Source organism: Ursus maritimus, unplaced genomic scaffold (genome assembly GCF_017311325.1).
Source record: "Ursus maritimus isolate PB19 unplaced genomic scaffold, ASM1731132v1 scaffold_13, whole genome shotgun sequence".
In the NCBI taxonomy this organism is placed as follows: Eukaryota; Metazoa; Chordata; class Mammalia; order Carnivora; family Ursidae; genus Ursus; species Ursus maritimus.
In genome coordinates, this window is record NW_024423675.1 from 1,170,376 (window position 1) to 1,184,938 (window position 14,563).

At 40.4% G+C, this 14,563-nt stretch overlaps 1 protein-coding gene across 1 annotated transcript; it reads right to left on the bottom strand.

Annotated features, from left to right (window-relative positions):
- Window positions 1-520: 520 nt before the first annotated feature.
- On the bottom strand, window positions 521-1,327 carry GJB7 (gap junction protein beta 7). Its single transcript, XM_008687744.1, has one exon. The coding sequence runs from the start codon at window positions 1,325-1,327 to the stop codon at window positions 521-523; it is 807 nt and encodes a 268-aa protein (XP_008685966.1).
- Window positions 1,328-14,563: the final 13,236 nt, after the last annotated feature.

Here is a 14,563-nt window from a genome sequence, read left to right on the forward strand (position 1 = left end):
CCCCCAGTCCACTTATACCCAGGAAGCGCTAACTTGCGGAGTCCTGGGCTCTGCAGTCATTTCCCCAGGCCGGGCCTTCTCACTAGTGTCAGTGCTTCTGTGTGCCCTCGGTTAGCTGCTGCCCCACCTTCAACATACTCTTTCTCTGGAAAGATTAAGTAGGGCTGAGTGAGGGGAGCCTCGGCTGCCACTCTGGAAAGATCCTCAGTGCTTCAACCTCAGACTGGAGGCCGTCATATTTTTCAGAAATGTCACTTTTTATATTTTCCAGTTGACGGATCTAAGCGCTTAAAAGAATGCTGCTTGTTGGATTTCTGCAGACTAATTTGCAATTAACTATCAAACACAGCTCACATACCCACTTGAACCCGACAACAATGAGATCTCTGTCTGGTGTATACAGCTGAGCACATATTGAAAATTAAGGAAAAAAAAATTTCCCTAATGACGTAGAGGCTGACACCCTTTGTTTTCCAATGCAGCTCGGGTCTTGCTGAGAAAGGGTGCAGGTTCTCCTTGTTTAACCCTCTTGTGTGTCAAAAAGCAGTTTCGTTTCACCTCGCTGGGGTGAGCTTATGGCCGAATCTGAATGGCGATTCTGGAGTAGGGGAGGAGCCCCTATCTCACCACATTCAACATATCTGAGGTTGTGGCACTCCTGTGCTGAGGACTTGAGTCTTTTAGAGTATTTTTGGAGACAGCACTTAATAAGGCTTTTGAGAACCAAAACACTCAGTTCAATGAAATTCAACACAATGCACAGGCATGAGGTAATAACCAAGAAGAGTATGAAGATTGTTTTCTCGGTGGGTTTGGAGATGAAGCAGTCCACAGTGTTGGGACAAGGCTTCAAATCACACTTCATAAGGTAGGGAACACTAAAGCCATCATACAGTTTGTAAAATAAAACCAGGAAGCCAATTTCAAAACCAGTTTTAACAACGAGGCTGATAATGTAAGTGTACCACAGGCCCCCATCCATCATACCTGGGCTGACATAGAGTTTCTTTCTGTGCCTTTTCTCTCTACCCTCACGATAGGCTACATGTAGAACCACCAGAAGTGAAGGTGTGGAGACCATGATCAGTTGTAAGGCCCAAAGTCTGATCTGGGAGATGGGAAAGAAGTGATCAAAACACACATTTTCACAACCAGGCTGTTTAACGTTGCACTCAAACTCTTTCTGCTCGTCTTTCCACACATGTTCTGCTGCCACCATGTAGACCAGCAAACGGAAGATGAACACAACAGCCAACCAAATCTGCCCAATCCCAGTTGAGTATTTGTTTACTCCAGTTAGGAGGTCTCTGAGGAACATCCAACTCATGACTTGGGTTCAAAAGAAGGTAAGCTTCTGCAAAAGAAAACAATTTTATCATGATTCATTTATTTTTATTTCATTGATCATTTCCACTGTCTTGATTATGGGATTGTGGAATATAAACTCAAATTTCAACTTTGGATGTTGAGGACTCACTTTCAAACAAGTAGATGACGCAAATTGGTCCACAAATGTAATTGATCTCATGCCCAGTTTAATTTGGAATTTGGTTGGTGATCCCACACACACTATCCCATTTTCAAAAACTTCTTCAGTTTGTTGCTTCTCTCTAAGGGTGGATGGGTTCTGTTACTGATCTAGAAAAAATTAGATATGAATCCCAAGGTGACCTTGGTACATTGAGATAGCCCTCAATACCCACTTCTCAAAGTTGTAATCTCTACTCACTTTTTCTACTTTGTCAATACCCCTCCCTAATCCCTAAATTTCACTCACTGCACCTACCTTCCTTTGTGTCCTGTATCCCATACCAACAGCAGAGCTTGCCCACAGTCTGATAGTGAAAAGTGAGGCTCTCCAATATGAACATCTTCAAACTCATGTTTCCTACTCTTCCAGACCCACTTACATCCATGCCCAGCTTAACCTGCTCCACCCAGTTTAGAATGAGGGGTCAGTCTCATATTGCCTCAAAATGATCATTCCAGCTCTACAGCCCATTCTTGATCTATCCATTTTCCCTGGTTCTATATTCTGTCTCCAACCATCACCGTTTTATTCATCTCAGCATATAAGTGTACTTAAATGTTATCCATTTTTAATGGGAGAAATCTGCATAGCTTATCTCTCTGACAAGCCTCCAATCTTTCTTTATCCCTTATTTCTACCTCCTCAGCTATTATTTACTCTTCAACTCACTGAGTCAGGTTTTTGTGCTCACCATTGCACACTGAAATTAGCACTCCTATTCAACTACCAAATCTTCTGGATGCTCTGGATCTCATTTAATTTTTCTATGATACTATTGCCTACTCTTGTGTTCTTGAAACTTTTTCAGCCTTGACATCCGTATTACTACTCTATCTTCTCTTTCTATTGTTCTGATCCTCTTGATTGTGCCATCTTAGGTTTCTTTGTCTAGTTCTTAAAAGCTCTGTCCTCTGTTCTTTTCTCTCCATATTCTCTCCCTAGAAAATCTCATTCATTCCCATGGATTCAGCTACTGCTTTCAGATTCCTGACTCTCAAATCTTCAGCTCCTCCCCAGATTTCCATATCTTACTGCCTCTTGGTTATCATTTAAATATGTCACAGGCATCTCAAACTTGGTATATCTACAGCTGAATTTATTATCTGTCCTGCCCCTTGATTTTCTTGCTTAATGGCATCACCAATACCCAAACACCCAAGTTGAATATCATATTCATCCTGGACTCCACTCTCATGACCCTTTTTAATTGCTCACCAAATTCTTCTGATTCCTCCTAAATATCTCTCAAATTCCCCTCCAGGTCACTGCTGAAATCTCTCTTACCTATACATCCTTCCCACGGCTTTCTATTTCCTGTCTTATCATCTCCCCCCCTCCTTTTCCTCCTAATATGTCCTTGATGCTACTTAATTATCTTGCACCTCTCTCCATCTCTTTTGTTCTTTTCCATATAAAAACTGATAGGACAAAAAATCCAGTCAAGAAATGGGCAGAAAACATAAACAGAGATTTCTCCAAAGAAGACATACAGATGGCCAACAGACACATGAAAAAATGCTCAACATCATTTGGCATCACATTGAAACCACAATGAGATACCACCTCACATAGGTCAGAATGGCTAAAATTAATAAGTCAAGAAACAGCGGATGTTGGCAAGGACACAGAGGAAGGGGAACCCTCTTACACTGTAGGTGGGAATGCAAATTGGTGCAGCCACTGTGGAAAACAGTTTGGAGGTTCCTCAAGAAGTTAAAAATAAAACTACCCTATGACCTAGCAATTGCATTACTAGGTATTTATCCAATGGATACAAAAATAGTGATTCGAAAGGGCACATGCACCCCAATGTTTATAGAAGCAATGTCCATAATAGCCAAACTATGAAAAGAACCCAGATGTCCACAGAGAGATGACTGGATAAAGAAGATGTGGTATATATAAAAAATGGAATATTACTCAGCCATCAAAAAGGGTAAACGCTGGCCATTTGCAACAATGTGGATGGAAATAGAGGGTGTTATGCTAAGCAAAATTAGTCAGTGAAGGACAAATACCATATGATTTCACTCATGTGGAATTTAAGAAACAAAACAGATGAACATGGGGAAGGGAAGGAAAAATAAGATAAAAACAGAGAGGGAGGCAAACTGTGAGAAACTCTTAACTATAGGAAACAAACTGAGGGTTGCTGGGGGGTAGTCGTTGGGGGTTGGGATAACTGGGTGATGGGCATTTAGGAGGCACTTGCTGTAATAAGCACTGGGTGCTCTGTTGCAACTGATGAATCACTAAATTCTACCCCTGAAACTAATAATACACTATATGTTAACTAAATTGAATTTAAATTAAAAAATAGTTTTAAAAAAAGTTTATAGGATGCTAGGGAGCTTTCTTTCTCATTTCAGTGATGTTGTCTTTCTGGCTTCTATCTTGTCTTATAATTGAATTCTGTGGTGTGGCTCCCAGGTTTTGTTTGTTGGGCCCATTGATATACTCAGCACTCTCTGTTCAGTGCTTTTGAGTTGGTCTCTCAACTACCCTGGAAAGTGGGAGTTCTGTTTTTTGGTTTGGTTTGTTTATGGTGGTGGATGTTTTGTTCTTTCAGATGAGAAAGCAGATTTCTAAAAAATGAAGCCACTTCCCCGCATTTACAAAGTAAGATGCAGAATAGGATTCAAATCCAATTTCCATCACTCTAAAACAGAGCTTCTCAACAGTGGCACCATTAAATTTTGGGCTGGATAATTCTTTGTCGGAGCAGCTGCCCTATGCATTGTAGGTTGTATAGCAGGATCCCTGGCCTCTACCAGCTAGATGCCAGTAATACTATCTCCTGTTCCGTTTCAGACAACCAAAAATGTAGCACAGACATTTCCAAATGTACCCTGTGGAGATGAGGCAAAATCTCTCCAAGTAAAAATCACTTATCTTAACTTTCTGCTATCATCAGAAGATGTGGGCCAGAGCTCCAGGTCTGCCACTAATATACTTTGTGATTTCTCAGGTGAAATCCTTGCCATTTCAGGTTTTTGTTTTCTATTACAAAAATTAATTATGTTTTGCTTTCTCTATAATTCAGCTGAAAGAGTATCATGGAAATGATGGTGTGAGAGGAATGAGGAGGTTAAGAAAATTGGGATATTGTTATAGCAGCACACCTGTTGGAGCATGTCACATTACCTCTTACAGAGAGAACAATACGGTAAGCCCACAAGCTAGAGCCCTGAGGAAATGTATGAAGGTTAAGAGATGTTTTCAGAGAAAACAAAGATACATGTACACAGTGCTCTATTCAGCAGAGAATAAATACTTCAGTGTCCTTGGGTTTTCAGAACACAAACAAAATTGTATTAAATAAAAAGAATTCTCAAATCCACCTGAAAGGTTAATGTCTCCATGAATTATTAAAACAAAGTCCCAAAGATTAAAAAGGGAAAACAAAAAGTATTATGTTTTCCTGTAACACGTGTCATTGGGCATTTGTCCATATTATTCAAAAGGATATTTATGTAATGTTACAAAACATTTGAAAGTACTCTGTTGAGCGTTTTAGAGAAGGGAGGAAGGCAAGAGTAGATTCAGGCTTTTTTTTTGCTAAAAGGAAAGCAGTAAAAAAGAAGTTGAGTAGAATTGGAAGACTGATACCATCAAATGTGACAAGACTATGAATTTACTTGACTGATAAATGTCTATCCTATTTTGAAGCTCTCGACTGATAGAAAGGCAATGGTTTTTCTCAGGAGAGAGAGGTGTTCTAATGTTAGCTCAATTTTAACAAAGGTGGGTTAGCATAGTGAATAAGAGCCTGGACACAGTGTTGGACCTCTTGGGTTCAAGTCCAAGTTCAGCTCTGATGATAATAGTACCAGCCACGTGGGGCTCAAAACAGTGTCTGACACTTGGTAGGTGATCCATAAACATCATCATCATCATCATCATCATCATCATCATCATCATCTTGGCATTAAAGCCTTTTCTTGATGTCAAATTGAAAGTCTTTCCAATTGCAGGTTAAGTATATTTTTTCTCTAGCTTTTTTCATATGAAGGTGGATGTTAGGAACCTCCATCTAATAGCCCTTTAAGAATATGAAAGCACTCATTATTATTTTGAAGTCATTAACTCATCATTCTTATCTCTTAATAATAATTCGGTTTGTCTCTTTATTTTTAATAAAGGTTTTTAATTTATCCCTTTTCTTAAACCACTAAGGATAACTGCCAATTTTTGAAGCGTTTCTACTTGCCAGTTTTAATGTACTAGTTCTCCTATGATTTTCTCTTTTTTCTTAAGAACTAGCAGTTAACTGCACAGGAATTTAAAAACTCAATCAAATATTTTCAGAAAGTAAAATGTTCAGTATTGCCAATATCAGGAATAATTTGGGGGAGTTGCAAATTTTCCCCAAACATTTGATCTGAATTAAAAATGGGCGTGAGAAGAAGGTGCTGCATCAATCAGATCCATACGGAAAAAAATGAAGTTGGATCCCTATTTTACACCATTTAAAAACTTCACTCAAAATGGATCAAAGATCTAAATATAAGAGCCAAAACCAAGAAATTCTTAGAAGAGCACAAAAGGGTAAATCTTTATGACCTTGAGTTTGGTAATCGATTCTTTGATATGACACTGAAAGCATGAGCAACAAAAAAGAAAAAAGTAAATTGGACTTCATCAAAATTAAAAACCATTGTTCGTCAAAGGACATTATTAGGAAAGCAAAAAGACACCCCGCAAAGTGAGAAAAAAGTATTTGTAAGTAATGTACCCGGTAAGGTTTTAATATCCAGAATACATAAGGAACTACTAAAACTCAACAACAAAAGATAATTCAAAAATGGGCAAAATGTTTGAATAGACATATCTCCAAAGAAGACATACAAATGGCCAGTCCATACATGAAAAGATGCTTAACATCATCAGTCATTAGGAAAATGGAAATCAAAGCTACAATGAGATATTGCTTTACATTTACTAGGATGAGTACAGTTTTTAAAATATAAAATAAAGAGGTGCCTGGGTGGCTCAGCTGGTTAAGCATCCAACTCAATTTTTGCTCAGGTCACGATCTCAGGGTCGTAAGATCGAGCCCCACATTGGGCTCTGCTCTGGGCATGGAGCCTGCTAAAGATTCTCCCTCTCCCTCTGCCCCTCCCTGCCCGTACTTTCTCTCTCTCTTTCTCTCTCTCCCTTAGAAAAAGAATTGTGATAAGTATATGCTCTGGGTGCTGGGATACAAGAGTGAGCTAGATAGAGAAGGGCCTTGCTCTCACAGAGCTTATATTCTAGGGAAGGAAAGAAACAATAAAAATAAATAAATAAATACATAGTTTCAGATAATGATGAAGACTGTGAAGAAGCACAAGCAGAATGATGTAATTTTGATGGGGCCAGGAGAACCTCTTCGGACTGGGTGGTCATGGGAGAACTCTCTGATGAGGTGGCCTTTGAATGGAGCCCCAAGAGACAAGAAGTCAACTACAGGAAGCCATGAGGAAGAACATCCTTGGAAAATGGAATGGCTGGACAGAATGAATTTATGTATTTGAGGAACAGAAGGAAGGTCCACATGACTGGACCTCAGTGAGGGAGGGTTGGGTGGTCTGAGATGAGGCTAGAAAAGGAGGTCCAGCCAGGTCACATAGAGCCTTAGAGGTCCCAGTGGGCTGTTCTGTGCTATGTCACTATAGACAAGAAGTTCACTCTTTTGAGGGTTCAGTTCATGAAGTTTGTTGTGAACATAAGTCAAGGTTGAATATTAAGAATTTCATAAAGCATGCAGACTCACATGGACAGGGAAGGAAAGGGGAGGGGAGAGAAGGGAAGGAAAAAAGAAACATCAAAGTTGACGCTGAATCTCAGGTAAAATATTCAGTCTCAAATTTCTTTGCTCTTTGCTGTGGAATAAATCACTCATACAGTCTTCAAGGGCCTTAATTCTTCCCCCTGACCACACTAAGAAAATTGAGCTAAAAAATGAGAAATTAAAGTAATTTTCATATCACTTTACTGTCATATCTAATATCAATATTAATAAGAAATTCCCATTCATTCCTATTTACTCAAATAATTAAAATGTTAAACCTATAGCAAGGGTTTTTTTCATTATTGGCATCAATATTGATTCAAGTATTTCATAATTCTATTAAAAGTCCCAAATGAAATCTATCTGGGAAGTGGAGACGGAGGGTACGTGGGTGCACATGTGCGCACGTGCTCTGTGGGGATGAAGAGTTGGAATGCTCTAAGAGTAATGACTGACAAAGTGTTTTAAACCTTCTTTTCACCGCAGAGATCTAAACCTCAAAATGGAGACTTTGAATAAGAATTGTGTAAATGTAAAATTTAAAATAACTATCCCCTGTGTGCCGCATATCCAGGAGTCGCAACCAAACGAATACATAGAAGACATAAATTTGAACATGTCAGAGTCTACTGTCTTAGGAGGAGCTTGTGCTAGTATAGCTATGAGTAAATAGATATAGATGAATACGTTCATTTGAAGCAGTTAGGATATCACCTGATGCATAACAAATATCAATTTAAATGTATCATCATTATCAAACCGGTGAAAGTTGAAGTCAACTAAAAATCCTCCACCAGCTATACTAAGGTTCTACTCACTGATTTTTTAAAAACGAAGACTACAATCACAGGCCTCCGTAAAATATGACATCCTGGAGGGAAAGCATAATCAGACCAAATTAAATCACTCAGAATTTGGAGACAAATACCTCCTTTGAGTGTGAACTGACTAAAAACCATCATGGCAAAGGATTAATAATTTGTAGAAGAAAACTATCCCAAAGAGATCATCTGTCCTATATTCCTGGAATAACCTGAGATATACTAGAATGTTAGTAGATAATAAGGGTGTTAAATTATGTAAGACTTTAAACATCAAAGTGAGAATTGGAAACTTATTTTCCCATCAGCAACCAGAGGGTACATAAGTAAAGTGGATAATAAATGATGAAAGAAGCTAATCAACCATGTGGGCCTGTGACTGGCATAATGACATGGCAGCAAAGGTTAACAGAAGAGTAGAGCTCGGCATGAATGCTAGGTGAACAGAAACTCCGTAGACCTTCACAATGTCTACATACCTCTATATACGGGGAAAAGATTATAATGTACGGATATAAAATACTCCATCACTCTGTTCTGCAACCAAGGATTCTAGATTTTCTGGGACAACCCTATTGCAAACATGCTGGTGTCAGAGCCAACGAGAACATGTACAAGTTTTAGGTTGAGAAAGAGTTACAATAACCATATAGTAGGAGCAAGCACAGTTAATACATCTGACTTTTCTACATCCTGGATTAAATGTTCATTACAGTCGTTTGATTCTCATTTTTCCAATTTACCAAGCAACTTCTGAGTAATAATTTTCTTGCTGAGGAGATTCCTAAACCGTGCGAGAATATTCTCCTGATATTACATACAAGAGTTCCAGTCCCTGGAGAGGCCCCTTATAAATCAGTCTCCTCTGGGTTTGGTTAATGAGTGTCTTAGAGCTGACTCACCTGGGGGTGAGTCATACACCCGAGTTTCTAAGCCTTTGGGACTGAGCACCTGCCCACCTGTTCACTTACTGCAAGAGGAGCCTTTGCTATGCCATCAGCTTCCCCCACACCAAACTACACTTCCAGTGTGGTTCAGCCGTCTGCACGCAAGTGCCTTCTCTGTGCTCTGAATGGATCGTTAACACTGCCAGGAGCCCGGGTCCTGCTCTGAAATGATCCAAAAGTGCTATTTTGAAACTTATGTTTGAGGGGCACTGGATTTCCAATTTCCTTACAGACCACCAGTGACAAGTCCTAAAAAAATGTGTCAGCTTCCATACCCAGCTCCTTTCACGTCTCAGTAATAACTGCCTGCCCTTGGGTAGTGCTTGAGCATTTCTGCCTCACAGCATCTCATGCAACCCCTACCTCCATCCTCTGAAGTAGGTAAGATCTGTGGTATGACCTCCAATGTAGCGATGAAAAAGGGGAAACTCAGAGAAGGAAGGGGCTTGTGCAAGACTCCCCCAAATCAGTAGAAAACCCAGCAGCAGAACCCAGATCCTTAATGAGTGGTCTCCAGCTCCCCACAGTGTGCTGGGTTTTCTGGTTCATTAATAACTCTGTGCTACCTGTACACAAATTATTTAACCTCTAAAGAATAGAGTTTCCTCTCAAGGGTTTCTTTCCATCACCTGCTGACACTTGCAAATTCCATAAAACCCCGTTTGAATACAAAGCATTTTCATTTTTAGCAATAGCCTATTTGGAAAATCCCTAAAGCAAGGTATTTCTCAACCCAGGATCTAGGACCCATGAGGGTCTGTCATTAGATTCTCAAGGATTTATGAGAAGTTTATATGTGTGTATTTTGTTTTGATGATCTTAAACAAAAGCAAAAACAAAAACAAAACAAAAACAACAATGCTGGATGACTAGTTCATAACCAAGGGCTGCCTCAGGATTTCAGTACTCATATTTACCAGCATTTGGCAAACTACACAGCCTTCAGGTCAAATCCAGTCGACCACCTGTTTTGTAAATGAAGTTTTGTTGGGACACAGCCATGCCCATTCATTTACTATTGTCTATAGCTGTTTTCATGCTAAAATAGCAGAGCTGACTGGTTGCGACAGAGATAGTACAGCCTTCAAAGCCGAAACTATTTACTATCTGGCCTTTGCAAAGCCATTTGCAGACCTCTGATATTAATATTCTATTTAAAATCATATTGGAATCAAGTTGCAGAACTTTAATTATCTGGGTTTCCAAGAAACAAGACATGATGGGTCCTGCTCAAGAAAGCTACTTAAAGGGGACACCTGGGTGGCTCAGTCCATTAAGCATCTGCCTTGGGCTCAGGTCATGATCCCAGGGGCCCGGAATCAAGTCCTGCATTGGGTTCCTTGCTCAGCGGCGAGCCTGCTTCTCCCTCTGCCTGCAGCTCCCCCTGCTTGTGCTCTCTCTTTCTCAGGCAAATAAATAAATAAAATATTTAAAAAAAAAAACAACGCTATATGAAGGCATATGGACAGCACAGCATGAATGAAGCCCGCTGGCAGTTCGAATGGAGACAAGTGGTGGAAGAACAAGCTGTAACCTGACACACAGTGGGACAGGTAGGACCAACTTTAAAGAATTTGGGATTCTGCAGTCAGTACCTTATTCTCTCTCTCTCTCTTTTTTTTTAAAGATTTTTTATTTATTTGACAGAGAGAGAGAGAGCACAAGCAGGGAGAGTGGCAGAGGGAGAGGGAGAGGGAGAAGCAGGCTCCCGGCAGAGCAGGGGGAGCCCAACTCGGGGCTCGGTCCCGGGACCCTGCGACCATGACCTGAGCCCAAGGCAGACGCTTAACCAACTGAGCCATCCAGGTGCCCCAGTACCTTATTCTCTTAATGAGTAGTAATTTAATTTCAGCCAAACCATATCTTTTGTCCACTAAACTTTAATTAATCTTAATTTTATTGGTTTTGTGATGTTTGATTTTCTTTTGTAAATATAGATGCATAAGAGCTGTAAGTCTAAGGGTTAGCCTGTGGATTTAAAATTATCTCACATCTAATTGTAGGTTTCATACATACAAATAACAGTGTACTAAAAAATAGTCAGCACTGAGGGTCCATGAACAATACTGAGTAAAACAGTGCCTAGGTGAGCCAACACACCTACGTATATATACCTCTTGCCTGGTATTTTAATTTCCTGTATGAATTAAGGCATTGCCATTTTTATTTTTATTTTTTTTATTTTTAAAATACCTTCTAAAGATTTATTTATTTATTTATTTATTTATTTATTTGAGAGAGTGTGCATGAGCACTGGTGGGGTAGAAGGAGAGAGAGAGAGAGAATCCCAAGCAGACTTCCCGCTGAACACAGAGCCCAATGCAGAGCTTGATCCCAAGACTCTGAGATCATGACCTGAGCCAAAATCAAGATTCAGACCCTTTACTGACTGAGCCACCCAGGTGCCCCAAGGCATTGTCATTTTTTAGAGGTTCCACTCTTAGGAATAGTGCGAAGTTTGTCCTCAAGCCACACAGAAGGACTGAGGGGTCCTGGGCTGTTCCTCTAGGCCCTCAAGTCCCACTCATTCACATTCTGTGCTCAGGCCAGGCTTTCCGACTTGGCCACAGCCACCAAAGCCCTCAGGTCCATCACACATTCCAAATGGGCAAGTTTACCTAGAGGCAGCTTATCCAGAAAGGGCATCTGTGATGTGGCACAAGACTGGAAAGCAGGACATCTACTTTGTAATAATTAGGATTACTTCCCTCACCAAAACTTTTTGGAAAGAGGTAACGACTACCCAATTACAAGAAATGCCATCTTCCCATTAAATAAACAAATCCTATCGTAAGAGAAATAAGCTTAACTTACCTCTAGACACAGATGTGGAGATTAAGAAGAGAGCCAGTCAGTTGCTCATTTGATTAAAAAAAATCATGAGCTGATTATATTATTTCCATAAGAGGAAACCAGTGCTTTAAGCTCAGGCAAATGGAGTCTAGTGGTTTCCAAGGTAGCATGAGCCAAACAGGTGTAACCCGATCATTTGTTTTGGCTCATAACTTAGATGAGAACTCTTGGGTCTCTGCTGTTTATAATATATGTTAGAAGAGAATTGAAACTGGAAAAACCAATTCAAAGCTATTCACATACCCACAGTTCATTGAATATCTCTTTTTATAAAACTGTCATCATCTACACAAAGAAGCTGGAACAATAAGACAGAGTGTTTCATCTCTTTAAAGGATTTCCCAAGATTATTTATCAGAGCCTATCTACCGAAAATAGGCAAAAGAACAATTTAAGTCCATGTATCTTTAATGAACTTACTTTAACTTCATATCATATATGCTATTAGAAATTCAGAAAGTAAGAAAACATGGTAAAAATCACTCTCACAAAGCCAGGAAGCATCAATAACAGACATTTTTTATGTACATAACAACAGATGTGAAAGGGAGGGAGAGAGGGAGAAGGGGAGTGGAGAGAGAGAAAGAGAGAGGGGCACCTGGGTGGCTCAGTCGTTAAGCGTCTGCCTTCGGCTCAGGGCGTGATCCCAGCGTTCTGGGATCGAGCCCCACATCAGGCTCCTCCACTGGGAGCCTGCTTCTTCCTCTCCCACTCCCCCTGCTTGTGTTCCCTCTCTCGCTGCCTGTCTCTCTCTGTCAAATAAATAAATAAATAAAATCTTTAAAAAAGAGACAGAGAGAAAGTACTTTATCTTTTTATTCCTAGGTATGAATTCAGCTTAAATTAAAGATATGTGGAAATAAAAATGAAATCATTTTTCTCTTAGAATAATAGCTTACAAATAGAATTTCATAGTTGGAAAAGAATTATATGTCATGAAATTTAATGCCTGCATTTTAAAGATGAGAAAACAGAACCACAGAGAGCAGCCTGCCTCAGGTCCCAGAGCCAGGATAGAAAGTCTCTGTACTGAGACACCTTCTGCCAGGAGCAGCTGGATTGAGGGAGTTGGTTTTTAGGGCAACCTTCAGGGAGGCCATACTGAATCCTTGAGCATTAATGATTCAGAGGATCCCAGGCTTCCAATGTTAGCACTAACCCAAACAAAGGTAGGATTTGAGAGTTTTCTAGACAAAGGTCCCTGTCAAGGATCTTGCAGCACCTTACACAGAAGCCAGGGGAGGGAGAAATTGCCAGGGGCAGGGGGCAATCAGGAAATGCTCTATAGGAGAGGTGGGACGTGGGTTGAATCTTTATGGAATGAGAGACAGGAACATGGGTGTGTTCTGGACAAAGTGTCTCTGCTGACCCCTACACCACCTCAGTTACGCTCATGACTCTTGCTACGCTTTTGACAAAGAGATTTAATTCTTCCACCACCATTTTTCATTTGGAAGAAACAGACAATAAAAACTGCAAAAAGAGTGCTGCACTGTGGTAGAAATAACAGCATCTGCAAGTCAGAAAGCTCAGGGTGGGGAGAAATAAGAGAAGGCAGAACTAGAAAAAGAATGGAATGAATTCTGTAAACCTTGTTCTCCTCGCCTTATTCTTTCAGGTTTGGATTTCGATAGCTTTCTCTTCAGTGTGAGACTCTGGCCCCTGTGAAACGTCAGCAAGAGCAGAGCCCAGAGCAAATGCTGTATATACCAGAGTCTTCAAATGTCCAGTGTGTCCCCTTGGATGAACTGCATAAGGATGGGGGCTCAGAAAGACCTGTCTTTTTTTTTTTCTTTTTTTAAGATTTTATTTATTTATTTGACAGAGCAAGAGAGACAGCCAGAGAGAGAGGGAACACAAGCAGGGGGAGTGGGAGAGGAAGAAGCAGGCTCCCAGCAGAGAAGCCTGATGTGGGGCTCGATCCCAGAATGCCAGGATCACACCCTGAGCCAAAGGCAGACACTTAATGACTAAGGTACCCAGGCGCCCCTCAGAAAGACCTATCTGGTGACCACTCTGTTAAGAAAGACCACAAAGGTGTGTTGAGTGCAGACATCATATGAGAAGAATATGGCCAAGATTCTGAGAGTTACCATCACAGCTGGCTTCAGTGATGGCAAAATAAATGCTACTATACACGGGGGACCATCACATACAGATTGCTGTGCTCTGAACTTTATTGTGTCTCAGCGTGTCTCTTCCAAGGGAGGTTGGGAGTCTTTTCCGCTCGGTTTAGACACAGTTGGAGCACTGTGTTTTGTTCTGGTCTCAGTAGGACCTTTGACAAACTCAAGTAGGTCTAAAAGACTGGTCAGGGTGCAGAGGGTATCTCTAAACATACATAAAAGGATTGGAGCAACTGGAGGAGTTTAGCCTGGAAAGGCAAGGTCCAAGGGAGTTACTTATCAGAATTCAATGCTAATTCTGTCAGTTTCAAGATTTTTTTTTTTTTTTTTTGCAATAGTAGAGATCCTATGGACTCTGAGTTCAGACAAACCAGGGTTGGAATCTTGAACCTATTTCTTATTTAACTTTGTGGCTTTGCCCAAGAGGCTTGAGTTCTCTGAGCTTCCGCTTCCTCATCTGCAAAATAGAAAGGCATTCCCTACTTCAGCATTCTTATGATGGTTAAATGAAA